This window comes from Kazachstania africana, chromosome 3, assembly GCF_000304475.1.
Source record: "Kazachstania africana CBS 2517 chromosome 3, complete genome".
Lineage (NCBI taxonomy): Eukaryota > Fungi > Ascomycota > Saccharomycetes > Saccharomycetales > Saccharomycetaceae > Kazachstania > Kazachstania africana.
Window position 1 is genome coordinate 1,094,274 of NC_018942.1, and position 27,686 is coordinate 1,121,959.

The 27,686-nt window shown below is 35.8% G+C and overlaps 16 protein-coding genes and 1 non-coding gene across 17 annotated transcripts; 7 read left to right on the top strand and 10 right to left on the bottom strand.

The window, feature by feature from the left end:
* Positions 1 to 5: 5 nt before the first annotated feature.
* Positions 6 to 1,781, bottom strand: UBX2 (Ubx2p; the record flags this gene model as incomplete). Its single annotated transcript, XM_003956624.1, has 1 exon — positions 6 to 1,781. One exon carries the CDS (start codon positions 1,779 to 1,781, stop codon positions 6 to 8), a length of 1,776 nt encoding a protein of 591 aa, XP_003956673.1.
* Positions 1,782 to 2,172: 391 nt separating this feature from the next.
* TRM9 (tRNA (carboxymethyluridine(34)-5-O)-methyltransferase) lies at positions 2,173 to 2,973 on the bottom strand (the record flags this gene model as incomplete). The annotated part of the gene is made up of 1 exon (XM_003956625.1): positions 2,173 to 2,973. One exon carries the CDS (start codon positions 2,971 to 2,973, stop codon positions 2,173 to 2,175), a length of 801 nt encoding a protein of 266 aa, XP_003956674.1.
* Positions 2,974 to 3,481: 508 nt separating this feature from the next.
* On the top strand, positions 3,482 to 5,629 carry PPZ1 (salt homeostasis regulator; the record flags this gene model as incomplete). The annotated part of the gene is made up of 1 exon (XM_003956626.1): positions 3,482 to 5,629. One exon carries the CDS (start codon positions 3,482 to 3,484, stop codon positions 5,627 to 5,629), a length of 2,148 nt encoding a protein of 715 aa, XP_003956675.1.
* Positions 5,630 to 5,768: 139 nt separating this feature from the next.
* PSP2 (Psp2p) lies at positions 5,769 to 7,136 on the bottom strand (the record flags this gene model as incomplete). The annotated part of the gene is made up of 1 exon (XM_003956627.1): positions 5,769 to 7,136. One exon carries the CDS (start codon positions 7,134 to 7,136, stop codon positions 5,769 to 5,771), a length of 1,368 nt encoding a protein of 455 aa, XP_003956676.1.
* A 690-nt stretch (positions 7,137 to 7,826) lies between these two features.
* On the top strand, positions 7,827 to 9,038 carry KAFR0C05510 (uncharacterized protein; the record flags this gene model as incomplete). Its single annotated transcript, XM_003956628.1, has 1 exon — positions 7,827 to 9,038. One exon carries the CDS (start codon positions 7,827 to 7,829, stop codon positions 9,036 to 9,038), a length of 1,212 nt encoding a protein of 403 aa, XP_003956677.1.
* Positions 9,039 to 9,111: 73 nt separating this feature from the next.
* On the bottom strand, positions 9,112 to 10,095 carry OST6 (dolichyl-diphosphooligosaccharide--protein glycotransferase; the record flags this gene model as incomplete). Its single annotated transcript, XM_003956629.1, has 1 exon — positions 9,112 to 10,095. One exon carries the CDS (start codon positions 10,093 to 10,095, stop codon positions 9,112 to 9,114), a length of 984 nt encoding a protein of 327 aa, XP_003956678.1.
* Positions 10,096 to 10,306: 211 nt separating this feature from the next.
* KAFR0C05530 (uncharacterized protein) lies at positions 10,307 to 12,112 on the bottom strand (the record flags this gene model as incomplete). The annotated part of the gene is made up of 1 exon (XM_003956630.1): positions 10,307 to 12,112. The coding sequence occupies one exon, from the start codon at positions 12,110 to 12,112 to the stop codon at positions 10,307 to 10,309; it is 1,806 nt and encodes a 601-aa protein (XP_003956679.1).
* A 688-nt stretch (positions 12,113 to 12,800) lies between these two features.
* Positions 12,801 to 13,793, top strand: UNG1 (uracil-DNA glycosylase; the record flags this gene model as incomplete). The annotated part of the gene is made up of 1 exon (XM_003956631.1): positions 12,801 to 13,793. The coding sequence occupies one exon, from the start codon at positions 12,801 to 12,803 to the stop codon at positions 13,791 to 13,793; it is 993 nt and encodes a 330-aa protein (XP_003956680.1).
* A 78-nt stretch (positions 13,794 to 13,871) lies between these two features.
* On the bottom strand, positions 13,872 to 14,435 carry APT1 (adenine phosphoribosyltransferase APT1; the record flags this gene model as incomplete). The annotated part of the gene is made up of 1 exon (XM_003956632.1): positions 13,872 to 14,435. The coding sequence occupies one exon, from the start codon at positions 14,433 to 14,435 to the stop codon at positions 13,872 to 13,874; it is 564 nt and encodes a 187-aa protein (XP_003956681.1).
* Positions 14,436 to 14,766: 331 nt separating this feature from the next.
* NSE5 (Smc5-Smc6 complex subunit NSE5) lies at positions 14,767 to 16,374 on the top strand (the record flags this gene model as incomplete). Its single annotated transcript, XM_003956633.1, has 1 exon — positions 14,767 to 16,374. The coding sequence occupies one exon, from the start codon at positions 14,767 to 14,769 to the stop codon at positions 16,372 to 16,374; it is 1,608 nt and encodes a 535-aa protein (XP_003956682.1).
* Positions 16,375 to 16,525: 151 nt separating this feature from the next.
* On the bottom strand, positions 16,526 to 16,598 carry KAFR0Ctrna16K. The gene has a single exon. It is a non-coding gene; the product is annotated as a tRNA-Lys (tRNA).
* Positions 16,599 to 17,580: 982 nt separating this feature from the next.
* On the top strand, positions 17,581 to 18,366 carry VPS71 (Vps71p; the record flags this gene model as incomplete). Its single annotated transcript, XM_003956634.1, has 1 exon — positions 17,581 to 18,366. The coding sequence occupies one exon, from the start codon at positions 17,581 to 17,583 to the stop codon at positions 18,364 to 18,366; it is 786 nt and encodes a 261-aa protein (XP_003956683.1).
* A 389-nt stretch (positions 18,367 to 18,755) lies between these two features.
* YML6 (mitochondrial 54S ribosomal protein uL4m) lies at positions 18,756 to 19,624 on the top strand (the record flags this gene model as incomplete). Its single annotated transcript, XM_003956635.1, has 2 exons — positions 18,756 to 18,782; positions 18,836 to 19,624. The coding sequence occupies 2 exons, from the start codon at positions 18,756 to 18,758 to the stop codon at positions 19,622 to 19,624; spliced, it is 816 nt and encodes a 271-aa protein (XP_003956684.1).
* Positions 19,625 to 20,077: 453 nt separating this feature from the next.
* Positions 20,078 to 20,878, top strand: RPS18B (40S ribosomal protein uS13; the record flags this gene model as incomplete). The annotated part of the gene is made up of 2 exons (XM_003956636.1): positions 20,078 to 20,124; positions 20,485 to 20,878. The coding sequence occupies 2 exons, from the start codon at positions 20,078 to 20,080 to the stop codon at positions 20,876 to 20,878; spliced, it is 441 nt and encodes a 146-aa protein (XP_003956685.1).
* Positions 20,879 to 21,204: 326 nt separating this feature from the next.
* On the bottom strand, positions 21,205 to 22,359 carry YOX1 (Yox1p; the record flags this gene model as incomplete). Its single annotated transcript, XM_003956637.1, has 1 exon — positions 21,205 to 22,359. The coding sequence occupies one exon, from the start codon at positions 22,357 to 22,359 to the stop codon at positions 21,205 to 21,207; it is 1,155 nt and encodes a 384-aa protein (XP_003956686.1).
* Positions 22,360 to 23,710: 1,351 nt separating this feature from the next.
* Positions 23,711 to 24,301, bottom strand: TSA1 (thioredoxin peroxidase TSA1; the record flags this gene model as incomplete). The annotated part of the gene is made up of 1 exon (XM_003956638.1): positions 23,711 to 24,301. The coding sequence occupies one exon, from the start codon at positions 24,299 to 24,301 to the stop codon at positions 23,711 to 23,713; it is 591 nt and encodes a 196-aa protein (XP_003956687.1).
* A 589-nt stretch (positions 24,302 to 24,890) lies between these two features.
* Positions 24,891 to 27,338, bottom strand: USA1 (Usa1p; the record flags this gene model as incomplete). The annotated part of the gene is made up of 1 exon (XM_003956639.1): positions 24,891 to 27,338. The coding sequence occupies one exon, from the start codon at positions 27,336 to 27,338 to the stop codon at positions 24,891 to 24,893; it is 2,448 nt and encodes an 815-aa protein (XP_003956688.1).
* Between the last annotated feature and the right edge of the window lie 348 nt (positions 27,339 to 27,686).

Sequence of the window (27,686 nt, forward strand, 5' to 3'; positions counted from 1 at the left end):
ATCACTCATTCTTCTTCAGAGTCGCTTTCTTCCAGTTCAACTATATCCTCTACTAGTAAGCTGCCATTGGGCCATAACTGATTGACTTCACTAATTCTAACGTCTTTCTCAAGTGGCACTTTGTATCTTGGGAATGGGGATACCAGCTCAAAATTAATAAAGATTTCGTCCTCATTTTCCAAGGGGCCGTTTTCCCATTTAGTCAACTCTTTGTCTATAATCTTAGAAAGTGGCATTTCATCGATCTCTTTTTCAACAACTTCCAAATCTTTGAAGCAAAGTACTGTTTCATCACTTATTAGTTCCTTGATCTTTTGAACAATAGAATTTCTCCAATCCTCGGAATCGACACGATTGTTTTTCAAATATAGGTGGCATCCAACATTTAAATAGATCGAATGTAATGTTGTATTCTTACTAAACTTTTTAATTATTCTCTCACCATTGCTAGTTCTGATTTGTAAAGTAGCATGTTTGACATCCTCACGCTTCTCTGGCTCTTGATTTTTCAGCAGATCAATACACAGTTTTAACCATTTCAAATTATTTACGGTATCTTTACGTTTCTTTAATTTTTCCTCCTGTAACTTTAGTTCTTGTTGTAACTTCAGTTCATTTTCTTTAGACTTACGTTGTTCTTCTTTTATTTTATCTTTTCTCAAAGATTCGTTGAATGCATTTTCTTGTAACTGTTTAATCTGTCTAGAAATTTTCAGTTCTTCCATCTCTGTCTTACTTACTATTAATTCTGGACTAAACCTTTCGAGTGTCAACTTTAATGAATTTTGAAACTTTTTAGTTGTCGATATTTTCAATTTTGACAAAACTGACAGCTTTACTGCACCGTTGATGGAACCGTTACGATTCAAAACGTTACCGAGTAATAAAAGTTCTGGTGTATATTTGACATGTAATTCTCTTGCAACCAGCCAAGGTTCCAGTTCATTGACACATCCCATGTAAACAATCAAATCACCTTGATATTCGTCAAGGATCTTCAAAACGCCATTATCAGTAATGATCTCTGTCAAAAATTTGATTGAGTTGATATCATTATTTGCTGGCTCTTCAGTATCATTTGTTTCACCGATTAAAACAACCAGTAAAAATTTGAATTCCTCCCTTGCTATACGAAGACACTCATTGAAAGGTAGTCGGTTATTCGCCAGAATCTGCTGCACATGTGTCAGCTTATTACTATCCTTAATAATTTTGGATAAATCGATAAAATTAGTTTCAGAAATAGGTAATTGAGGCACTCTTATAACGTTATTTCTTTTATTCGATGATGAGCCAACAAAGAAGGAAAAGATGAAGGAGATTATCTTGATGATTGTGTTTGGAATGATTGTTAGAATAAGAACGAGTAAGCTAGGGCCTGCATTAGAAGTTGTCGTGTTGTTTAGCCCAACAACTTTGAATCTGTTCTTATAGTCGTGCGGTAAAGCATGAACGACTGGCAGTATTGCAACTAAATGATTATTACGCACTTGATCCACCATTGAGGGATTAATTGCCACACGATCACTAGGAGTGCTTGAGATTTCTCTACTCGATAGAACAGGCGGTGTATCAATCTGGTTTAAATTATCCTTCCACGCTTCACTGTCAAAATACCTACTAATAGCAGGCTCTAGTTGCCAACTATGATTTTTTAGCAGTTTAATAATTAGTGACAGCTCATTTTCAGGAAAATTTGTCACTGCTTGGAAATGGTTCAACTTATCTTCTTCTTCATGTGAAAGATGAAACTCTTCTCCCCCATGGCTTATAATTGGCATGATTAGGTACTATTGCAAGCTGTGCTATGAATAATCTGTCAGTCGATCATTTTGATGCAATGGCTTATACCTTAAAGCAGATCGGTGCTTAATAAGAAAATGTTGAGAGACATGTCGGTACCCGGACGTAAAAGCAAAACGTCGCTTGACTAAAAGTGGGTGGTATATCTGTCATGAATGGACCATAGCAGCATCATCTAGTTTATCTAATTGGCCCTGATGTTGCTTATTGAATAAAGCTTTCCTCATTCTACACTTAATTCCTTGAAACCTATTGATAAGAATGAGCTCCAATTGAATAAAAGCAATTGTAAGATATGTTGTAAAGTTACTGCGGGAAAAATATGCAAATTAAATGTAGTTCAAATCTATATATGGATATGAGTATGTTTTACTTCTTCTCTGCGATAACGTACCAATTGTCTTTTTCATAACCGTTACCAACTACTTCACCTCCGGCACTTGTACAATCTTCCTCTAATTCACCCTTACGATAGAGATGATAAAATCTATACTTGGTATCTGGACTATTTTCCTGCTCCTCCTGTTGTGACTCTTTTTCAGCTGTCGCTCTTTTCAGTTCTTGTTCTTTCTTCCAGTTTTCAATATATGCAGCACGTTCATTCAATGGGATATTAGTGAGATCTGGTTTTTCACCAGCAGTTTTCTTCTTTTTCTTGGTTTTCTTATCTCGTAGCACCCAGGGTACTAGAACATCCTGCTCCATGCCTTCGTGGTAACCTCTTCTGGAGTCACCCTGTTCGAGGGCCCAACAATAAATCAATGCTCGACCTCCACTCTTCACCTTACTCAAAATGTGCTTGATAGCTTGTATTCTTCTTTCACGGGTCGTCCAATGATGTACCACTGCAATGGAAATTGCAAAATCAAATGTATTCTCCCTATGTGGAAGATTTAGACCATCTGCAACTAGTACATTATATTTCGAATTGATCTCACGTGCGCATCCGATAAGTCCCGTCGATCTATCTGAACCAATAATATATATCTGTGGATTCACGTTCAAATATTTCCCATTACCACAACCAACATCTATACCAACAGAACCCACTGTCTGCTCCATTAAAAAACTCGAAACTATCGGCCATGGCTTATAACGAGTCTGTGAAAAATGAGGCGCGATTTCATTATACACCTTGTGAACGTACTCTTCTTCTTTCAATTGTTCCATTATTATTGTACCGTTGTGGTTCATCACGTAAGTCAGTTATTAGTTGGGTGAATCAACTGAAAAATTTTCTGTTTTTCTTTGAATTTTCGATGAGCTTTCAAGTTTTTCTGGCATTACATGTCAAAAGAATCACATCACTAGCTTAATCAGCACAAGCGGTTCCTATTGTGATGCTGTGTATTGCACAACAGTGCATTTATGTATATATATATTGACATTTAAGGACACGTGCTTTTGGAGGTTTCCATTGTCTTGTTATATAAAAGAGTACTGCTATCCCATTTAATCATGCACAAAAGACATCGCACAAGCAACTGTTCGTCAGAACCGACCCACCTCATCTTACATACATGGTATAGTGTAAACAGGAATGTCATACCGAGGATAGACGAAGTGTTTGTTACTGCTGTTAAGTGTCAAAATTGGTTAAATATAGAGATTATCGGTTACTCATAATGAACCGCAAAGGCTAAGCGAGAATTTTAAAATTTAGCAAGAATCTTAAAGCATGATTTTCAAGGAATATTATTCAATTTATAGTCTTACTTATTACAAATTAGAACAGATAAAGGCAAAGAAATTTGGTACGATGGGTAATTCCAATTCGAAATCTTCTTCTGCTTCTGCTTCTACAAAAAAGAAGAAACATGTATCGTCTTCTGAAAAGGAGACTAGTAATACTAATCCCACATCAAATTCAAATCATTTAAAACCAAGAATATCAAGAACAAATACAGCTTCAAATCAATCAATTAGATCAAATAAATCAAGCTCCAGACGGTCTGTAAGTAGCCTTTCAAATTCAGGGAATGCAAATAATTCTTCCCATACTCCTGATAATTCAGCTCCTGCTGTTAACAATGGCAGCACATCTAATAATAATATTAATATTCATCGTAGATCACATTCTCAACATATCCCAAGTCATAGTATTAGTAATGATGATAATAGTGACGACGCTGGTGGGACTCCAAAAGACATTTCAACGGATAGAACTAAACTATCTAACAGACGTTCAAGCTTTAATACTACATTGGATTTGCCACCTTCAATGGTTCAAATGGAGCCTAAGCCTCCTATTTTAAAGAATACACCGTACACCTCTTCAACAAATTCATTCCAGTATTTTGAAAATGCTTTAACGGACGAGGAAAGTGACTCTAACGCAGATGTCAACCCTACAAAATTATCAAGACAAGATTCCGCTAGACGAAGTCATTCATCAATGAGACCTTCTTCAATAAAGAGTGGTTCTTCCAATAGGTTGCGCAGAAAATCATCAGAAACCAATGTCAATATTCCAGATGTCCTACTCAACTCTCGGTCAAATTCTTTTACGTCGTCGTTGCATAGCAGGAAATCTTCCTCGTCTGCTCAAGCAACTGCTTATTCCACTCCACTAAACTCACCGGGCCTCGTTAGACTTGATAATGATCCAAATGTTGATTACTTTAGTATGAATATGAGCAATTATGGAAGTAATTTATCCTTGTCAAATGGTAGTAATCCAACTACTGCTGCTACATCAGTCGCCACTGCTGGTGTCGGTGACGCAGACTCGGATATACACTCCCTTACAAAAGATCAATATCCAATTCAGCTACCTAATGATTCAATGGATCAAATTATGGGATTACAACAACTACAACAGCCTAAGAAAAAGAAAAACTTGAAACCGATTAATATTGATGAAACAATACAAAAATTATTAGACGCTGGTTATGCTGCAAGAAGAACTAAAAATGTGTGTCTAAAAAATTATGAAATATCACAAATATGCCATTTAGCTCGTGAGATTTTCTTGTCACAACCTTCTTTACTTGAATTATCGCCGCCTGTGAAAATTGTTGGTGATGTTCATGGGCAGTATGGTGATCTTTTACGTTTATTTACAAAATGCGGCTTCCCACCTTCGGCAAATTATCTGTTTCTGGGCGATTACGTAGATCGAGGTAAGCAATCTTTAGAAACCATACTGTTACTACTCTGTTACAAAATTAAGTATCCGGAAAACTTTTTCCTATTAAGAGGTAATCATGAATGTGCAAATGTTACAAGAGTCTACGGGTTTTATGATGAATGTAAGAGACGTTGCAATATCAAAACATGGAAGCTTTTTATTGATACATTCAATACATTACCTTTAGCTGCAATAGTCGCAGGTAAAATTTTCTGTGTGCATGGTGGACTTTCGCCGGTTTTAAATTCAATGGATGAGATCAGACATGTAAGCAGGCCGACTGACGTGCCAGATTTTGGTCTCATAAATGATCTACTTTGGTCTGATCCGACAGACTCGCCGAATGAATGGGAAGATAATGAAAGAGGTGTTAGTTATTGTTACAACAAAGTTGCAATTAATAAATTTCTGAATAAATTTGGCTTTGATTTAGTTTGCAGAGCACATATGGTTGTCGAAGATGGTTACGAATTTTTCAACGATAGAAGTCTCGTCACAGTCTTTTCAGCACCGAACTACTGTGGTGAGTTTGATAATTGGGGTGCAGTAATGAGTGTGAGTGAGGGGCTACTGTGTTCTTTTGAATTATTGGATCCCTTAGATAGCGCTGCTCTAAAACAGGTCATGAAAAAGGGCAGACAGGAGAGAAAAATAGCTAATCAACAGCAACTACAAGAGTTTCAATCACAAGAGTAATCTATTCATATATTCATATATATGCATGAAATATACCCGCATGTATATGACAAATTTAACATTAATACTACTGTTACCACACTATTTTACAACCTATTATATATGTATATTTATGGCAAAAAAAAAAACGAATGCATTCTTAATATCTTCTATAACCACCACGATATCCGCCTCTTGATGAAGAATTACCACGATGAATATTATTATTTTGTTTGGTGTTACTGTCCGCCTTGTCATTTAAGAAATCGCTGGCTGGTTTAAAAAGGGAGTAGGTTTCCTGGTCATTTTTGCTGCCTTGATTGCCGCTATTGCTATTCTGTTGATTAGCACCATTATTGTAATTGCTGAACTTCCTTCCGCCTCTAAAATTTCCTCTGTTGGTACCACGACGCGAACTACCACGAGAACCGCCTCTTCCTCTGTATGATTTATGGTATGGAGGTTGTGAAGAATTTTCTCTCTTGGCATTTTTGAATGTAAACGCTTGAGCGGCACCTTCTGCATCCTCTAGATTTTGTTCTTCTTGTTCCCCCAGTTTGTCGTCCTCCTTTTCTTCCTGAATCTCAGAATTAACTTCAGATTTTTCTTCTTGTTTAACTTCAGATGGACTATGTATAGGCGGAGTAGGAGTAGTATTTAATGAATTTGAGGACGATTTCTTAGCCTCCTCTACTGATTTTTGCAAAACTTGAGAGTAGCTCATCGGTGCTTTCTTTAATAAGGTAATTTTTGGTTTCTGTTCTATTGGCAAGGCTTCGCCCTTGGAATACTTTCTTAGAGTCTTAGTATCCTCTACATGCAGTTTCTCCATTTTACCCTCAATATCTATTATTTTGGATTGTGTATCAACAGGTTTAGCCGCACCAAATGGATTAGGTTTTGGTTTTGGGGTGAAATATGGCTTTGAAGGATTCATGTTTGCCTGTAATGGAACGGTTTCATTTCTTGAAATATATTCCTTGAAATTACTGAATTCAGCAGGTTCTACATCAATTTGATAAATTTCCTTAAGCGGCTTACTCCAATATGTTAAAACCTTATTAAGGTCACGAGATGTGTACAATTCGACAAATGCAACTTTTGAATCCTTTATAAAATTCTGATCAAATATTGAGCCTGATTTAATTGTTTCAATAGTTGGATTTATATTAATTTCCCAAAATAATTTGAACTTAATGAATTTAGTGTATTTGGCTTGAAATAATTCTTCAATATCGGTATCAGCAAATTTTGGTGGTAAATTAGAAAATTTGACAATGTAGGGTGGCTTTTGGAATAATGGTGATGAAAATTTATTTTCATTTGCATGGAGACTAGTAGTTCTTGGTGACCTTGAGTCACCATGCAATGTGTAATGAGAAGCGGATGGAGATAAATTGTCTCTACTTGTTGTATTCTTAAGAACTTCAATACTTGTTGTATTGTTGATGGCATCTAAGTTAATGTCGTCTTCATTCCAGACTGAATCGCCCAATGAATCGTCGCCAAGAAACTCTTCTAAAGACATTTTCTTAGCAGATGCAGGGGCTGTAGGAGTACCATTGTGTGAAGTTGAAGCTGTATGTTGAATTACGTTAGTATCAAAAGCAAAAGTAAAAGATGTTGGAGAAGCAAAATCAAATGAAAAATGAAAGGCACATACGCATAATATTATACTGAAATTACTCAAATTTTGTTTATTCTATTACCTAGATACAAATTGCCTGGTATTTAATGTTCTTGAAGCAAATTGCTCCAGTATTTCAACTCAAAATAAATTTGATAACACCTCTAAATTTTTAAAATCTTATTCTCACTGCGTTATTTCGCGAACCTTGCCCAGCTTTTTAGGATATCATGACTCTTTTAGGTCCTAAAAGCTTACTGAATTAGGGTTCATATAGATACTAAGAGAAATGGAGAACATTTGCCCGGATATTATTCAGGGCTTCAAATGGCGAGAATGCCCGGAATTTTAATATTCAGTATCGTTCCTTTTTTACGAGCTTTTTCATAGAAAAAAAAAATTGAACTCTGGAAGATTTGGCAGGGTGATGAGTTTATATGATTTATATCATTTCGATTAAATGGATAAAGCTACTAATGCGTATGGAGTTCATCTGAAGTTAGATAGGATAGCAACCATACCATCATATATATTCCATTTATCGAGTCCTCGAACTATTCTAAGTATTAGAATTGCAGTTTATGGGTCAGCATGATTAGTGTGTCAGATTTCAACAAGAGATGGACATTAGGCCTTATCATGTTAGCAGTCGTAATTTTGCTATGGGTACTATCTTCTTTTCTTATCAATACGATTTTTGAAGATAATTCGTACCGAAAACCATTTTTAATCACATACATTAATACTGCAGCTTTCATTTTTTATCTGCTGCCAACTTTAAAGAAGATATTGATTAACTATCATGAAACGGGTACGTTCAGCATCCATCATCAATTAATCATAGCAGAAGAGGGTGAAAATTACTCTGCCATTTCCAGTCACTTGGAAGAGCAGGCTTCTAGGAATTTGAGTCCGGAAAGTCCCTTGATTCCTAAAAATGCAAGTCAAACGATACATGACAACAACCATATTCTTACAAATATTTCTACACAGAGACTGTCGTTGAAAGAAACTATACGATTGAGTGCTCAGTTCTGTATCTTATGGTTTCTGGCAAATTTAGCAACAAATGCATCATTGGCTTATACATCAGTTGCATCACAGACAATCCTATCATCTACATCATCATTTTTCACATTATTCATAGGGGCACTTTGCCAAGTGGAAACTTTAAACCATTCGAAAATTGTTGGTTCCATTATTTCATTTGGTGGTATTATCTTGGTCACGCATTCTGATGCCAATCACAAGCACGTACCTTACAAACCAGGCCCGGGGATTAAAGATGTCACTAGTCCCTTCTCCGGAAAAACCTCAATGCTAATTTTATTTGGCAATTTCCTGGCCATCGCAGGGGCACTATTCTATGGTGTGTATAGCACTCTGTTAAAATTGCAAGTCAAAGATGAAGACAGAATCAATATGAAAATATTTTTTGGATTCGTCGGTCTATTCACTTTGATCTTTTTATGGCCATCCATTATATTATTGCATTTTCTGAATATTGAAACTTTTGAAATTCCTCGTGATCCAAGAATCCTTTGCATTGTTGGCCTGAATTGCATCATTACTTTCATTAGTGATTTCTGTTGGGCAAAAGCGATGTTACTAACCAGTCCTCTAACGGTCACAGTTGGGTTGAGCATTACCATACCGGTAGCAATGTTTGGAGATTTCATATTTAAGCATAAGTCAATGCCATTTTTGTATCTTATTGGTGCATCGTTAATCCTTGGATCATTCTATTTAATAAATAAGTCGTCCGGGGAAGATAATTTGGAACAGCATGTACAAGATAATTAAGACTCTTTGAAGAAAATACAATTGAATGAAGACTTTTCCTTTCCTTCTATGTAGAGATATATATTTACATGAGCTAATACATATATGGATAACCAGGACTCTTAATTTCAAAGCAACTTATGTAGTATGCAAAAAAGTAAAACAAAAAACTCGCCAATAGAACCGACAATGGGTACTTCAGAATCCCAAATAGGTCATATTGATGCATCAATATCAAAAAAACTGATGAAGCGGCCATTATGGAATACATCAATGATACTGAAAAGACTTCAATACCAAATTGCCAGCCCATACCACCACTGAAATACATTATTTCATTCTTGTCGTTTTTTGCAATAAAGGGAATTCCATTCATTTGAGTGAATTTGAATCCCGAAATACTTGCCAAGAGTATTCCAAATGATAGTAACATACAAGCTACTTTCGATTTGTTTGTGATATATGGCATTATTAGCTTTTTAACTACAATAAACGGTAATATGCAAATGCAAAAGTACGATATAAATTCTTGAACTTTGAAAGGCTCGTCAATTTCGAGATGAATTCCTAGTATTTTGGCTAGATAGTTCCCATAGTGTAAATCTTCCTCGGTGCTTTGGGCTGTTAGTGGGTATTGATAAAATGGTGAGCTGATCCATGAAAAACTGTCATCATCATTGGAAGGAGGATAAATGACTAAATGTGGTACCTTTGTTAAGTTCATGTCCTTAACAACCCCAGGAACATCAATGACATCTACCATGAAGAATGTGACAGGAGTATCAGGTGCCTGCTGTTGGATTAATTTGGATACTCTCCGATAGTTCTTTTCGAAATCATAACAGAGAGCACACTTCACTAATTTGGTATCTTCATCGATTCCATGCATAGTGATATAAAGTACATTGAACTGGTCCCTCACACCTTGCTTCAATTGGTTGTAGTTACTTTCAGCAGCCGTTATAATGTTATCGCCGTCTTTCAGTGGTAGAATGTCATTTATATCTAAAAGAGCATTGACTGTTTTCTGGAAGAATGCAAGTAGATACAAAACGACTAATATAGGTATCATGATCATTAAGCACACTGCATTGAATACTGTCTGTATATATGTCACTTCAACCAAGGCACAAATTTGTTCTCGCTATAAGTTTTTACAGATCTTTTTTCTTCGAAATGGCTCAGTTGTGTCGTGCTCACAGAAACAGATCTGTTTTCTATAAAAGGTATTACTTACTCGTGTATCTGTTTATATAGAAATGCCAGCTTTCTTAAATCCATTGGGTTCGCTATAATTTGTATTTAAGGCCATTCAATCTATATTTGATGTCTTTCAGCTGTTTTGTGTCAGGGTTCCACTTCTCGAACTCTTCGTATAACAATTTAAGCTCTTCATCGTTTAAATGCCTTTTAGTTTCATATAACAAACCTCTCATACACCAGGGAAGATGGTATGGGTTTGTGCCTAGTTCTGATAACTCATACGGAGTATATGTAACTGGGATATCAGTGAGAGTATCCGAAGTTTCTAATGCAAATTTTATTCCTAACTCATAAACCTGTTTTTCATTATAAATGGTTGAATGGCCACCACCCGTAAGTGGACCAGCCAATGAACCACTGATTTCTTTTATTATGCTATGGTCCTCGAAACCGAGGTTTAGTAAAGTTCCTGCAATTTTGGCAATTCTTGTAATAAACGCAGGTGTCCTTGAACTTTTATCGATAAAAGTAGCCCTAAAGATATTCGGATGTGCTGCGAAAAGGCAGGTTGATGAATATAGAGGTACTAATTGGTCATTTACGGAACCGACGAATGTTAACTTTACATTATTTGCAATAAGTACTCTTAGACCTTGCATAAGTTTCTTAGATTGAATTGAATCAAATTTCTGAAATTCAAATAGTTCCATCATGGCATCTTTAGCGATAGTTTGATATGCTTTTACTAACAATGTTTGGTCTGCCCCATAAAATGGACCATTATTAATACCTGCCATTCCTAATACTGAAACTATTTTCTTCTTGTTATTGTTATTCTGGGCTAGAAAATCCAATGGATCTACACCCTCGCTATTTGTTTTACTGCCCATATTATTTACAAAATTGAGATTATCTAATGATAGAACACCGCTTTCAATTAATTTAGCCAATAAAATAATTGCAACAGGACAACCTTGAGAATGTGTTACAAAATATATCATATCTGTGTTATTAATTTCTGTGGACCAATTTTTCAAAACGTTATAGAAAAAGTCAACTCTGTCGAATATCTCTCCTTCCTTTTCTAATGCAATTTTACTAATTTCTATGTCAACTCCTATATTGTCAAAGTATTCTGATACGATTTCTTCAGCCTCAGTTACGAACTTCATTGATGTCCCAGTTGGCTCTCCGATAAATGTTCTAAGTACCTTTGTGGGGAAAAAGCCATGAACTCCAATGATCATTATTTTCAGTGGTCTATTCTTTGCTAGAATGGGTGAAAGTTTATCTATAGGATCTGCCCTATACAAATGTTTCTGTGGAGTCTGGGAGGATCCGAATATATTTGTCATCGATGTCCACAGGGACTTTTTTGGTAAGACTTCAAAACTTGGTACAACGATATTGGGCTCTTGTGATGTAAAACAGGTTGCTGTTCCCTTGTTATCCTTACTCGAAGTTGATTTTCTATATAACATGGCATCAGGATCAAATGGAATTAGAAGATTAATTAAGGGACTATTCAAACTCGTAGTGCTGCGTTCTGTCTTTGGTAAGGTGACGGGACCCGCCACTTCAAACTGTAAACCGTCGACGTTGGCATTTGTCGTAGTGTAGCCTCTTTGTCTCGACCAGAACGACCATGTTCTTTTTCTTGTATCTGAATCCGTAGTAGACACACTACTCTCTCTTTGATCCTCCAGTTGATCTACCTGAAGGGCAGCATCCTCCTCAGCCTCCTCCGGATAGCCCATGCCCCAAAGAGACCAACCTCTACTTCTAGTTCGTCTTGGAGATGCAAGGGTAGCTGAATGTGTAGAGTTATTGTCCATACGAGATCTAGGAGTTAGAAATGCAGAATTATATGTTCCGTTCAATGTTGCCAGCATTATATAGTACTTTTTTTTTGATAACAAATATCTTAATATAGAAAGAGGCTGCGATAATGTTTGAAAGTTACTGCTAGAAAAGTACTACTATCTCCACAAGTTAAGGAGAATAGATCAATATATTTGTATATTTAAATAAATTATTTACTTTGTGTGTTATTGCAAAGGTTGAAGAACGAATTAGGCGTTGAGAATTCAAGGAACGATCAAGACCGAAGTGGCTTGGTTAAGAACGACCTAATTTTAGAAGGCTCATTTAGCCTTACCAAGTAGCTGAATCATTATCCTCATATATAGGTTTGTTGAAAATATGAATGAACGAGCTTGCTACATCCAAAAGTTTACTTGGCTATCTAAAGAGTATTTGGGCTTGTTACAACTCTAAAGAAGGTAAGATTCAGTTTTCGTAACAGCACATGGGGGAGGGGGGTAACCAATAAGCTGAAGCTCTCTTGAAAGCAACTAAAATTCAAGCGTATTCATCTTCCTTCCAAGTGGTAGTTACTTGGCTATATGGTCTTGAAATGGATGTGCCATGTGATTTATTCTCGATTATAATCATTCGATTGTTGAGGACATCCGGCTTCAAATATCACCCACACGAAAAAAAATTCAAATAAGTACGTATTTGAATGTGGAGATGAGGTTTGGATAACACATGATTCTTAGGCCAAGTACTCTATTGAAGATGACCAGTTCTGCAGCGGGCAAGAGGAAACAAACGACAATTCAAGATTTTTTTGGAGTGGGTAAAAAGGCAAAGACTGTCGAGACGACCGCTACGTCAAGTCTTAAAGTAAAAGAACCTAGCGCGTCACGTACATTGGTAACTGAGAATGGCAAGGAAAATATGGGCTCCTCGCCTTTTAAAGAGGTATTCAAAGAAAAGCTGACAGACGAACAAAGGCTATTATTAAGTTTAGAAATTACCACGCTTGAAGATCAATGGTTTGAAAAACTTTCCAAAGAATTCACGAAACCCTACTTTATTCAAATAAAAAAGTTTCTTGCCAAGGAGGCACAATCCTCAAAAATCTTCCCTCCTCCTGAAAATGTTTACTCATGGTCGAGATTGACCCCATTCAATGATGTAAAAGTTGTAATTATTGGACAAGATCCATATCATAATCATAATCAGGCTCACGGCTTAGCATTCAGTGTTCAGAAGCCTACTCCTCCACCTCCATCTCTAAAAAACATTTACAAAGAGTTGTCGAGTAACTATGAGGACTTTCAAATTGATCATAAATTTGGTGATTTGACTAATTGGTCGAAACAAGGTGTCTTGCTGTTGAATACTGCATTAACTGTGAAAGCACATAATGCAAATTCTCATTCAAAATGTGGATGGCATGAATTTACAAAGAAGATTGTAGAAATACTAATTAATGAAAGGAAATCGACTGGTAAGAGCCTCGTGTTTTTATTGTGGGGTAACAATGCAATTAAGTTGATTGAAAATCTATTACATCACACCACTCAGGAAAATATACTTGTCCTGAAGTCAGTTCATCCTTCTCCTTTAAGTGCTAGTAGGGGTTTCTTCGGAAACAATCATTTTAGAATGATAAATGACTGGTTATATGATAAGAGGCATGAAAAGATGATCGATTGGAGTGTTGTTCCTGGGTCGTTTATCGAAGAAGTTCAGGAAAAGAATTCAAAACTTGATTCGAAATAATGAACTTAAAACATTACATATAATAAAATTGATACATATTATCTAATATACAACCTAAAAAGTTAAATGATTAGACTTCTAATTTTTTAGAGCTTCCTTTTGATCGACCAATAAAGTGAAAACTGGAGCCTTTAATTTATCTCTACCCTTTAAGAAGTCTAATTCTAAAACAAATTGGTATTCTATGACGTTGGCACCAACTTTTTCGACTAATTCACCAGCGGCGGCGGCAGAACCACCGGTAGCGATGATATCATCGACGATGACGACATTAGAACCTTCCTTAATAGCATCTTTTTGCATTTCGAATTCATCTTGACCGTATTCTTTCATGTAAACTGCTTTGACACATTCACCTGGTAATTTACCAGCTTTTCTTACTGGAACGAAACCAACATTTAAAGCTAAAGCTAAAGCTGGACCAAATAGGAAACCTCTAGATTCTAAACCAATAATGTAGTCAATTTTGGTATTTGGGAATTTTTCAGCAAGATGTAATTTGAATGACTCGACTAATTTGTTGAAAAGTTGTGGATTTTGGAAAATAGGTAAGAAATCTTCAAATAAAATACCTTCTTGTGGAAAGTTTGGGTATTGTCTTAAAGCTTGTTTGAGTTCTTTGGCGTTGGATTCGATGGACATCTTTTGTTTGGATCGATTTACTGGAACGTATGGTCAAGTACTCTATATTAAAGGCTTATAACACTAAAAGTCTCTCATCTCATCGCTGAAAATTTTTTTGACACACACAAATTTGAAAAAAAATTTGTGTTTGGCTTGTGTTTTTTTTTTCAAAATTATTCGTAATCGTTTCCTAGATGTTTCCGATCAGTATTAATTTCTGGATCCTACCAAGACTAAATAAAGTAAATAAAGAAAAGTGATAGAAGAAGAGACAGACAGAGATCGAGCAGAAAAGCTTCTGATATCGGCTATTACCTAATGTACTTTAAGATTAGGTAACTTTTATTCGATGACTTCGTGCACAAGATCGATAAATCATGTGAATGGATATAAGGACGAAAAACTACCCCATTACTTTGTTGAAGTAACATTAAAAGATTTGAATAATTTTGAGATTTTGAATTCTATATGTCTCTTGGACAATTTCGATCAAATGCTTTACTTTCTTGAAAGTCAAATCAATACCATTCAAATGAAAGATGGTAAGAGAATTTTGGCAATTCCTTCTTACGATGTTTTAATTGTATTAATAACTCTGGCCACAGTTTCTGAACATTCTAAAGAACAGTTACTCCGAGCAAGTGATCCTTATAATTTCACAAGGATTCCGTTAAATAAGAAAGCGCTGAGCATTATTGAACACTATCTGTCAATTTTGAAAAATTTTGATACTACACTTTATGCCGGTTACGATTTAGAACTTTTGAGGTGTCAATTCTTTTTAATGGTAGACAACCTATTGCCAAAGAGTTTTAACCAGTTAGAGTCTATTACAAATCCTTACACAGCCTACTTTACTTTACTAAAACAGAAGGAGACCATTTTAGGTAATAGGTTATTGAATGTGCAATTAGCCAAGCCATCTGAGTTTCTCAATCTCATTTTGCTTACATTATCATATTCATTGGAGGAAACAGAGGGTAAATATCTATCGTTTCATGAACGTTGGGGTCCAATGATGGACATTCTCACTGATCTCATTTCTTTAAGACACAAATACTACATGAAAAATGAAATTGCTAAAGAAAAGATAAAATCTTCGCTTTACACACAAAGGTTATCAGAAAGCCCTCTGGCTTGTTTTTTCAAATTATTCAACACCTTTGCATTCAAAGACAGATTTACTGAATATATTTTCATTGGCTGTAACATCAAAGGTATTGCTGCGGACAGAAGTAACAAATACTCCAGTTTTAATCCACATACAATTTTCAAAGGGGAAGATGCCATTTCAACCACTTACGTTGCGAGGACAGCCTTCAGTACTGCGTACAAAGTTAAAAAGTCGATGCGTCTTCGTAGGAGAATTATAAATAAGTGTTTTAAATTACTTTCACAGGTTCCAAAGAGACACAGACTTGTATCTCCAAGAATGGACATCGATGATATTATAACTAACATTTCCATTACTCTATCGAATTTCTCTAATTTAATGGAGTTTTTTGCATTTTTCGATACAGAAAGTCCAAGTAAGGACTTTTCTTTCTTACCTGTGGTCGCAGAAAATACTTTAAATGAATTATTATTCAGACTTGAAAGCAACGAAGGGGCAAAAGAGGAGTTTTATTTATCGAGAGGACAGGGAAACGACATTACTGTAAATTTAGTCAGTAACTTGTCCAATACTGATGCATTTTTAAAAGAATGCCTAATGCTTCTAGAAGAAAAACTATCTACAAATGATTCCTTGAAAACCCCATTATTAATTCAAAAATCATTAATTTGCATTTTATCTCTCTTAAGATTTTTAATGTTTTTGAATGACAAAGAAGCTATGCGTGGTTCGCTGATATATACGCAGTTTTTAGACTCCATTGCAAACATTAATATAGAAGATAAAGAGAATGAGATCTATATATCGCCAATGTCGAATATAATAAATAATTTTTCTTTGTAGTATTAGCAATGCAAACCCATAAAAAATGAATAAAATGAAAATGAGACGCCTTTCGACGCAGCACAAATTATTTGCTGGCTTTAGTGTGAGCACCAAACACATCTCTCTGGTAATGTTCAAAAGAAAGTAAAACAAAAATTCGAAAAACATAAGCCCTGTAGGGGGCTCGAACCCCTAACCTTGTGATTAAGAGTCACACGCGCTACCGATTGCGCCAACAAGGCATATTTTATTGTTTTTCAGAAAGGAAAGACATAATCTTAAGCTAAAAATGTCGAACATCAAATTGCATCAGTTATCTCTAATAAATACTCGAGGTGCCAAATATTTGGTAAATTGCTTTAATAAGTATGATTTGAACCTCACAGAATAGTTCCGTGAGATTTACACACTTAGTCTTACTACTTCGCACTGTTATTTACACGTTTCTAAGCAATGGTTCAATCTTCTCTTAATGGAATTTGATACGGGGAGGGTAGTGTACGTTTTCTACAGTTACTATAGAACATATACTACTGTCGAAGATGCGAGTTAGTAATGGTTCTTTTCTTCTTGACTGTCGATTATGCAATTACTGCTGGCTTGTTTCGGTTATCACATATTCTAATGTTAAATAGCTTGAGTAGAATATTTCATTGTTACCATGTGATTTTCTTTCTTTCTACATGCCAAGAACATATGTAAATACAAGAAACATGCAACTGTTGTGGTGCTGTGAAAATATTTTTAAGTTTTGGTCATAACATCAACTTTACGATTTGGAACTTGATAAACTTGATGAATAGGAAAAATATGACTAAACTAGAAGTAAAATTTGTTCTAACTTAAGATAGAACAAATTACATTAACTTAAAGAATCTTGTTTTCTGTTGAACGAGTCATAAGAATGCCCATTACTGATTAAGCCAATACTACATATTAATTTTTGAGAAATTGACGCAAAGCATATTGCAATGTTGCAAGGATCAGACAGATCGTGGAAAGAGCAGGATCTTAAATCTAATTAAACATCCAACTTCCAGTCGGAGCTGTTTTGAAGATTGCTATTTCTTGTTTTAAGCACTCTATACAAGCCTGTGTTTTTTATGTAAGGTAAAAAAAATCAAAATTAATTTCAGGCTACTGAGTGGATTCATCAAACATTTACAACAATTTAATACAAAATATTTAATCGAATCAAGGCAAAACAATACTGGAGATTAAACTATGCCTTCCTCACTGGTAGAAGAAATAGACAAGAAGACGTATAATCCTAATGTTTACTTCACAACATCTGACCCACAATCTTATAGGACTAAAAATAAAGTGGGCAAGTCCAGTGGTTCTTCACAGTTTAGATCAGTTAAACGAGTGAATTACTCATTAACTGATCTAGAGGCAAGGCTGTATGCAACAAAACCCGACGGGAAGGGCAATGATAATGAGAATCTACCTGGGAATAATTCTACCAATTCTTATTTGGATAGGTATACTCCACAACAAATAATGCAATCACAAAGGCGGTTCATGGAGCTTAACACTGAAAATCTTAGTGATTTAAAGGATATCCCTAGTTTATTGAGCAGTATTACCGGATACGATAAGGACAAAATTAGTTCAAGCACATCTACAATTTCACAAATTGACTCTGATCTCTCAGCAAGAGCAGCAAAAAATAAATGGGAAATACCTAAATCTTTACAGTACTCATATAAATCTACTGCCAAACCAAAGGAGAAGAAGAAAAATACCAATCGTATAGTAGCGCTTAAGAAAACCCTTTCATCAAAGAGAAAACTCCCTACCTACGTTGACACCATGAACCAACTGGATAAGAGTATCATTTTCAATAACGTTTACAACAAAAAGTATTTCAAGGTACTTCCTCTGATCACTACTTGTTCTATTTGCGGTGGTTATGACAGTATTTCCAGTTGTGTTAACTGTAATGATAAAATTTGCTCTTTAAGATGCTACAAACTACACAATGAAACTAGATGTACACACAGTTGATCATAAAAAAACAAGCAAGGCCAAGTCAAGTGAATATGATTAGCTTGTTTCGCATTTTGTTGGCAATTTTTAATAGCATTATGCTTCATTCTAGGCATCTTCGACACATGATAATATTTACGAATTCCACTAAAGCCTCTACAAGGGGTTAAAACAGAGCATACATATATATATATATATAGAAATAAACGCCCATATTTTCGAATTTGTCTTGTTAAATATCAAAGGCTTTGATAAAGGTTTGGTTATCAAATGATCCTTATACGTACTTTCGTCGAGCATGTATATTTTGATCTCCGGAGATTTCAATGTTCCAATTAAGAAAGGAAAACAAAAAAGTGGAAATAAGTGTACGCAATGAAGAGTAGTGTGGTTCATATCCATTAACAATGAACGTGAAAACGCAGGGATTACAAGTATGTTTGAAATGTGGGTTTTCTCCTTTTGTAAGGTAAATACTAACTTCTAGGTAACTTTAAAGTGGTTAAAATTTTCGAGATTCTATGCATCGACAACGAAACCCTCCCCTTTGCCCAATTTACAACTACCTCCTAAATATACATTGGCATCATTAAGGGCATTCCCATCACTAGAACCGCTGACATATATTCCCGTATCTACAGAGGTCTTGGGCTTACCTTTAAGACGTGATGTTCTGTGGCAAGCGATTGTGTTTGAAAATGATAATAAACGTGTAGGGTCATCAAATCCTCCTGGGAGATCGACTAACGGTTATTCAAGGCACAAATTGAGGCCTCAAAAGGGATCAGGTAAAGCAAGATTAGGTGATGCCAATTCTCCAATGTTACATAAAGGCGGTAGAGCATTAGCAAGAACTGCTCCTCATGATTATACTACAAAACTCCCAAGAAAATTGTATTCACTGGCATTTAACACTGCTCTAAGTTACCAGTATGAAAAAGGTAATTTGTATGTTATTGGCGATGCCAGCAACGTGGATCCAATAAACTTGAACGATGTTAACAAGCTGGACATCCCTGTATTTCCTGAAACGACTGCCAAATATCGTAGTTCGTTATTCAAGAAATTCTTACAGGAACATAAGCTAAATGGGAAGCGATTACTTTTCATAACAACAGAAAACAGAAATGATCTTCTTCGATATTCCGATTACTATAAGCAAAAAGTAGACGTCATACAAAAAGAAGGAGTAGAAGTAAATGATCTTTTGAAAGCTAGCAAAATATTTATAGAACTGGAGGCATTTCAATACTTAGCTGAGCAACATGCTCAATAGTTTGGCCTCATCCTTGTAAATAATTATGTAATTCGTTGGCTGGAGTTAGAACTTGCGTCATTGTGAAGAATGATAAAAGTGTTTTATTTGACTGTTTTCAAATGAAATAAATCCGTACACCAATTTATCTTTCAGCTGCAAAAATCTATGAAAATTGTGCTTTTTTTAATTCAATCTGCGCGAACCTTATAATCAACCACACCACCTTCCAAAGTTGTAGGCAGAGGCTTCGGCCGACAAGCTAGGCTCAGTGCGGCACTGGCTCGCCCTAGAATGTTTGATCTGGGGAGAAACTCGAAACTCCCAGTGGCGAATAGACAGAGAGCTAGGTCGAATTACGATCATCGATTCCCTTCTAGGTACAGACAGGTTTAACAATAATATATACAAGGTGGTATTCAAAAGGTAATTATTTCGAGATACTAAGGAAACGTATAGTAAAACAGGGTAGAAATGTCTTTAGTCGTTCAAGAACAAGGTTCTTTCCAACACATTTTACGGTATGTTATAAAATGAGAATATACATGAAGATTTAAAGGACGAGATATTGAGCGATTAGCAAGATGAGCCGGCAGTTACCGTGATGACAACAGTGAAATTTAATTAAGAAGAAATTATAAGTATTTTAAACGTTATTGTCTATTTGGAAGCTTCATAATATCATCCTGAATGTATATGACAGAATTTAAATTCGACCTTCTTAATGGCATGCAGAAAAAAAAACAGTCGACTACGTTATATGAGAGAAGGACCCAAAGAGTGCAATATTATATCAAACGACAACTTTACTTTGATCTTCAATTTTATCATGGCGAAGAAATTTAATTTTACTAACAAATGAACGTAATCGTTTTAAATAGTTTGTTAAACACTAACGTTGATGGTAACATCAAAATTGTTTATGCTTTAACTTTAATCAAGGGTGTTGGTCGTCGTTACTCTAACTTAGTCTGTAAGAAGGCTGATATTGACTTAAACAAGAGAGCTGGTGAATTAACCCAAGAAGAATTAGAAAGAGTTGTTCAAATCATGCAAAACCCAACCCACTACAAGATCCCATCTTGGTTCTTAAACAGACAAAAGGACATTGCTGATGGTAAGGACTACCACTCTTTAGCTAACAACGTTGAATCTAAATTAAGAGATGATTTAGAAAGATTAAAGAAGATCAGAGCTCACCGTGGTATTAGACATTTCTGGGGTTTACGTGTTAGAGGTCAACACACCAAGACCACTGGTAGAAGAAGAAGTTAAGCAATTCACATGTATTAATTGTATACTTAATTTAATATTTGTTTTAATTATCTTTTAAATATCATCGTCTATATTTGCCCGAATAAAAACAGAACTTATTATAAAGTTACGAATGAATGAATTTGTTCTATTAAAATAAGTTATTTAGAATCTATATATATGCAGTAGTAAAAAAAATAGTTTTACAGATGTATTGAAATGGTATACTTCAAACATATGAGTGGTAATGTTACAATATCGGCAAAGAATTCAGTATGAGCCGATTGCAAAATAGAGGAAAACAAATGAGACAGTTTTCAGTCGCAGTTAGTCTTTAAAACTTCCCCTCAAACAATGTTCGTACTTAACTCTTTTAATGGACCTTGTCCAGCAGTCCTAAATTCCAATTTGCCCTTTCTGTTTGGTGACAAATTCTTTTCATCAACTGATGAAGAATAACCATTTATCAATTTATTTACTTTATTATTTGGTGATGTCTTTACTGGCGTAAGAATTTTTTTATCAGATTTCAAATGGAACGTCAGTGCTTGTCCTACTCTAGAAGTATTTGGAGTAGGGGATCTTCTAATTGGCGAGGAATCTCTTGATAAAGTTGATTTCCTTATTGGTGTTGTGTCACCACATTTAGTATTGCAGTAAGGGATATAAATTTTTGGAGTTTTGTTCAGGTTTTGTTGAGCATCAGTCGCTACAGAAGATGTGCTGGCGCTCTTGCTATAGTTATTGATTGCACTAGCCACTTTGGTGGCCAATGGAGTTGATTCAACCAGATTCATGGAAGTATTACTATCTGAAATGCTACTATTATCAATGGAAGTATTTGATTTTGTTGTCATTGCTAATTTGGCTCTTTTTACAGCTTGTCTTTTATTTTGAAACCAAATCTGGACAGCTTTTTCTGTCATGTTACAACGATCTGCTAGTTCCAATCTTTCCTTTTTATCTGGAGTTGGACATTTATCAAAACTTGCTTGTAAAATATTTAACTCTTGTGTAGATGTTCTTCTTCTCTTACGACGTGCTAAAGGAGCATTATCAATTTTTGGTTCTTTGACACCAAATGTCTCCTGTGAATGTGTTATAAAAGCAAAAGCACGCTTTTTATCATTACTCGATGGCGTTATAGCATCTCTAGCGGCAGTTAATGGAGTAATCATACTATTTATTCTCTTAGCGTCATGGTTTTTAACGACTGGTGTTGCTGGTGACTGTAAAGTGGTTATCATATCATTTCTCAAAGCGTTCTTTGGTTCTAATTCTGGAGTTGGTGTAGGAAGTGGATCAGAGGAATGTCTCAATGCACTTTCTAAGGGCTTTGGACGGGTATTGTGACCGGCATTTGTGGATAAAGGTGGCAATCTGATTATTCCATGATCATCTGTACGAAATTTCGTTGGGAACGAATCAATTGGGGAAGGAAGTATTGAATCAGTACTTAAAAGCATAGACAATGATGGTAAAGAATGATTACTAGTAGACATGTTCGTTTTTATTATAGCAAATAATATCACAGATAACGAGTTAACTTTTAAGTATGTTGTTGAATAGAAAGCAATGAAAAGCTACAAGAGGTTATTGAAGGGAACAACTATCAAGTAATATTATATATACATATATATATGTATCTGTATATATGCATGGTGATTCTGACATATACGCCAATTAATGATATATCTGCATTGGGTTTTAATTATGAGCTTGCAACTGTTGATTCGACGCCATCGGGACGAACTACCCGTGTTTGTTTACTTCCGAGTGGATAAACCATGAATAATGAGACAAGTGTCGTGTTTGACCCAAAAGAGGAAAGTGATCTGAAATTTCCGACTAAAACAGGAAAGAGCTGGCTCAATTTGGAATTCAAATTGAGTTAAATGGGCAATTCAACTCAAATTGGCCTCCTTTTCTGTTTTGGGAATCAAATTACCAAATTTATCAATTTTCGCGCATCTATTGTCTTTTTTTTCTCGCGTTTCAAGAATTTTAAAGGTACTTTGTTTCCGTTCAGCTAATGTTTTTTTTGCCCGCCAAGACGAAGTTAAAAGGAAGAGCGAAACAGACACCAAAAGGGGAAGCTTGCCTGGCGACTTCTATAGAAGCTCAGTGCCAATCAATGATGCGAAGTTGAGCGCGTTTCGCGGTAGCCAATTAATCTTTGTATTCCAAATAGAGCCATGTAATGTGGGAGGGAAGTGCAGTGTTATTTAGGATAGTCTGAAACTGGAAGGATGGCAGGACACGACCATTGTTCATTCGTGACCACGATTGTAACAATCATTGCCCTGTGCTTAAACTCTGAACTCGACCACACATGGAGGGTGGGCGCACTTGTTCTGTCTCTTTCTATAGTCTAATTAAATGCAACAATCAGTCTTCAGTAACCCTTTTTTCGCGTCCGTGTAGAACTCACCGCCAGGTTACGATGCCATGTGGTGCCTTTCAAGTTAACCAACCTTGCATTGTTAGTCAGAGTTCTTTTGATCTTGTTGCAGCTTTTCTCTGTTAATCTACTGCATGCCTTATTCCTTATATGGTTAGACTGATCTACGTATTTAGTACATATGTCCTGGGGTTTTTGCCCCTTTAGTAACTCAACACAATCAGTTGACTGGCCAAGCTTTATGGTTTGCAACCTTCATTTTTAAGACCATGACTGCACCAGTCTCTCTTTTAGTATGCTCCGGCATAAAGCGATGTTCCCAGAACAAAAAGGCGTTTATGAAGAAAAGAAGGCAAACTCATCATTGCTTAAAAATGGTGCAATTGTGTTTTAAACTTACTTACATTATTTGGGTTAGAATATATAGATAACAAGAAGTGGCGTATGACTTCTTATTGGTTGGCTTCTTGAAAGTATGCTTTGGAACCTTCAACATCAGGTTTGATGGTGGCAGAACCAGGGGTCCAGTTACATGGTAAAACGGTACCGTGCTTGTCGGTCCATTGGAAACCTTCAACAACTCTTAAAGCTTCTTCAACGTTTCTACCAACTGGCAAGTCATTGATAGTAATATGTCTGACGATACCCTTTGGATCAATGACGAATAAACCTCTTAATGCTACACCTTCTTCTTCCAATAAAACACCATAATCTCTGGAAAGAGAGTGGTTGTTGTCAGAGACTAATGGGATATTAACAGGACCTAAACCACCGTCCTTTCTTGCTACATTAGTCCAAGCTAATAATGAATATTCAGAATCAGTAGAAGCAAACAAAACTTCAGCACCGACGTCTCTGAATCTGTCGACAGCATCAGAAAATGCTACAATTTCAGTAGGACAGACGAAAGTGAATGCCATAGGAACGAAAGCAAGCACAACATACTTACCTCTGTAAGATTCTAAAGAAACTTCTTCAAAGATACCATCGACGACAGCGGTCTTCTTGAAAAGTGGAGCAGGTTTTTGAACTTGAGCGACCATTATTGTTGTTATTATTCTATCTAATTTAGGAGTATATATATAGCTCTTATTTTAAGGATACAATTAGAGAAACAATATTATTACGAAATCAGACAAGTCCCTACCCTATTTATACATTAAGATCTCAACATCTGAAACTCACTCAGTAGCCGAATTAGTTTACTCCATTCTTCTCAATAGGGATTTTATCGCTTTGAGTGCGCAAGTATCCTACCGATACGAATAAAGAAAAAGAATGGCCTATGGGATACAGCAGATCTCGGCAGAAAATCGTAGAATGTTTTTTACACGCTGGAGATACGAAAGGGGAAGGTAACTCTGTCTGGCTGCCACGCAAAGTGACAGACATCTTACTGAGAGCTGACTAATTTTTCGATGCCCGGAAAAATTATATGGACCGTGTGCGTCTAGCCCAGTATTTCACATTAGCTAAGCATATCTTCTTATTCGTCAGAAGGAAGAGAGGGCTGGATCTCGCATTTGACGAGGGGAGGGTGGCAAACGATTACTTTGAAGGTCAATTATTTAGGAGTGTCACCCTACTCTAAGTAAACTATACGTATTTCTAGTAATTATTTATATGCTAAATCTAGTCAACCTGGCCTCTGTGAAGATCAATACCTGTAGATGTTGATACGTCATTCTGAGTGGATGCCAGATCATTATCTATTACTTCCTCCACTAGATCTTCATGTATAGTAGAATTAACGTCACTGGCTGATACGTTATCTTGGTTATGAGAAGCTGCTTCATTTTCTTGCTCCTCATGTTGCATTCTCTCACGTACTCTTATCTGCTCTTGTATAATTTCATCAACTTTGTTTCTGATGGGACCAGGTAAGAATAGAAAGAAAAACAAAACGAAATTCTTCAAAACTGTAATTATGACGTTATCATGTAATCGGTTTGGTACAATTTTTCTCATTACATTACCAAATAAATCATTCCCTTCGATAGAATCAATGCGAAGTTGAATCTTCTCAAAAATTCTTCTCGGTAATGACAATTCATTCAGTGTCAGCCTACTCATGTCCCTATACAAAATGTTTAAAAACTCCTTTAACGAATATTGTTGCTCCGTCGTTAGCGTACTTTTCACATCGTATAACCCAACCACATTGCATAATAAATCATTTAAAGAATCAATGGGGATTGTTTCGGATTGAATCAATCTGAATATTTCTTTTAAGGAAGAGGCATCTCTAGTGGCGTCTCCACCATATTTTTCATACAGTTCATTTCTTTTCTCTTGGAGTTGAGGCAGTAAAAATAAATCCATTATATGTGTGTTCTTCTCAATCTTGTTAACGTAAAAATCATTATCTAACTGATCAGAATTGGAGTATTCTTTCAATTGAAGCAATATTTTATCTTCCATGTCGTTTAACCTCAAAAAATGTGACCACATTACTCTAATCTCCCTAGTTACCCATATGGTTCTACATAATAATACAACCAGCAACAATATTCGATATTTCCAACTCAGGAAAGCTCCAAATTCGACCATAATGAAAAAAGTTAGAAATGAATTTCTTCCAACCAAATAAACAGTCTTAGCGGCCAATACGATAAATGGGATAATATTTCTAACATACCTAAAAAAACTTCTTTGATCATTTCTTCTTATTGTAGATATTTGAGGGATATTTTCTTTCACAATCTTGATATTGAGCTTCTGTTCAATCTCCTGAATTTTTGAGGGACTTAACCTAACGATATTTCCCTCCATACGATAATCTTGCGTGGACAGTGAGAAGAAGGCATCTGAGGTCACTAACATTGTTGTCACTGGGTCCAAATATTTCTCTTCAATAAATACTTCCCTGCCATCTACTAAACATTTTCTGTATAGACCCTTTTGTGGCTGAACTATTTTACCTGACTCAGTAACATATTTACTTCTGACGGGTTCTCGTGCTTCATAAGTAGATCCTTGTTGTTCATTCATAAACCTATCGGCTGTGACATGTATTGGTCTATCAGAGGGATCCACAATCGATATATTTTCATTAGAATGTTGAAAGGGCTCTGACCAAAACTTATCTAAAGTGATAGAATTATACTGGGCGACTTGCACATGCAATTTTCCTGCATGGAATTCATTAATATAACTTTTTATCGTCGCAGGATGTCCCGTTAATGTTTTGTTGGGAATCAATTGCCCTCTGTATATTAATTTGACATTATCTGGAGTGACATTTGACGACTGCATGTATATGCAGCAGATGAAGTTCTTAACGTCTTCGACAGATGTAGAGGAATCAACTTTTAATTTAGAAATAGACAATTTATCGTTGCAGAAAAGCTCAAGCGTCATCACATCAGATGATGGATTAGTAATCTTTTGAGTATGTTCAACTTGAAACATTAAAGCAAAACAGCTTGTTTTTTCTGGTAGTAAGTCAAAATTTAGAAGTTGCAATAAGGAATAATCCATATAGAAGTCATTTGAATTATCTAAGGGTATTGATTGATCCTGTCCTTTGATTTTAAATCCAATAATACTATCTAAAGAGTGTTGATTTACCATTGAACAATAACCTTCATTGTCTGAGGTTAGCTCCAGATCATTGACTAGTTCTAATGCCATCTTTTCAAGTTTTGCCATAGTTATATCCACTCTAATATCAGTAAATTTTCTTTTTTGAATTTTATCACGAGCCAATATATTCACTTCAATTTCCAGGTCTGTTTTCGAAAATTCACTCTCATAATTATAATCTAAATCAGAATTTTCTTCTGAAAGGCGTTCCAACTGTTCAAAATCTAAAGGTATGAAAGCAGAAGCTATATGAGACGCTAGTATAGTAATCAGTGTGGAATCAAGTGGCAACTCCTGTCCATCGTGCTTCAAACAATATTTTGAGACGTGCTGTAATGTAGTATCTCCCTGTGACGATATGATCGAATGGATATATTGCAAAAGTCTGGATATCTTTGTTTGAGGATGTGCATTCAGGGCAATATTAGTACTAATTAAATTTGCATCTGATGAATGTATCGTAAGCTTTATGGGAGGCTCCGCTGAACAAAGCATCTTTTCTTAAAAGCGTTTCACCTCACCCACTGATGCTTAAGGCGACTCTACGAATCAAATCTTCTTCTCATAACTTTGATGTAACTTGAACGTCCATACTCCGCCAAAGAACAGTCAATAGTTTTCCCTTAGTGAAGCGCGTGTGCATAGCTTCGCATAGCTTCGCATAATAGAAACGTACTCAGAATAAAGCCAAACGTTAGAAATGACGACTGTCGAACTAGTGTCAATTTGGCTCATGAAGATGACAGAGATGGCCCAATGCACCAGTCAGGCGGTTGGGACATACTTTGCTATATAGTTCATCTTGCAAGATATGGTATGTTTTACTTCGGTGCGTCAACGCCG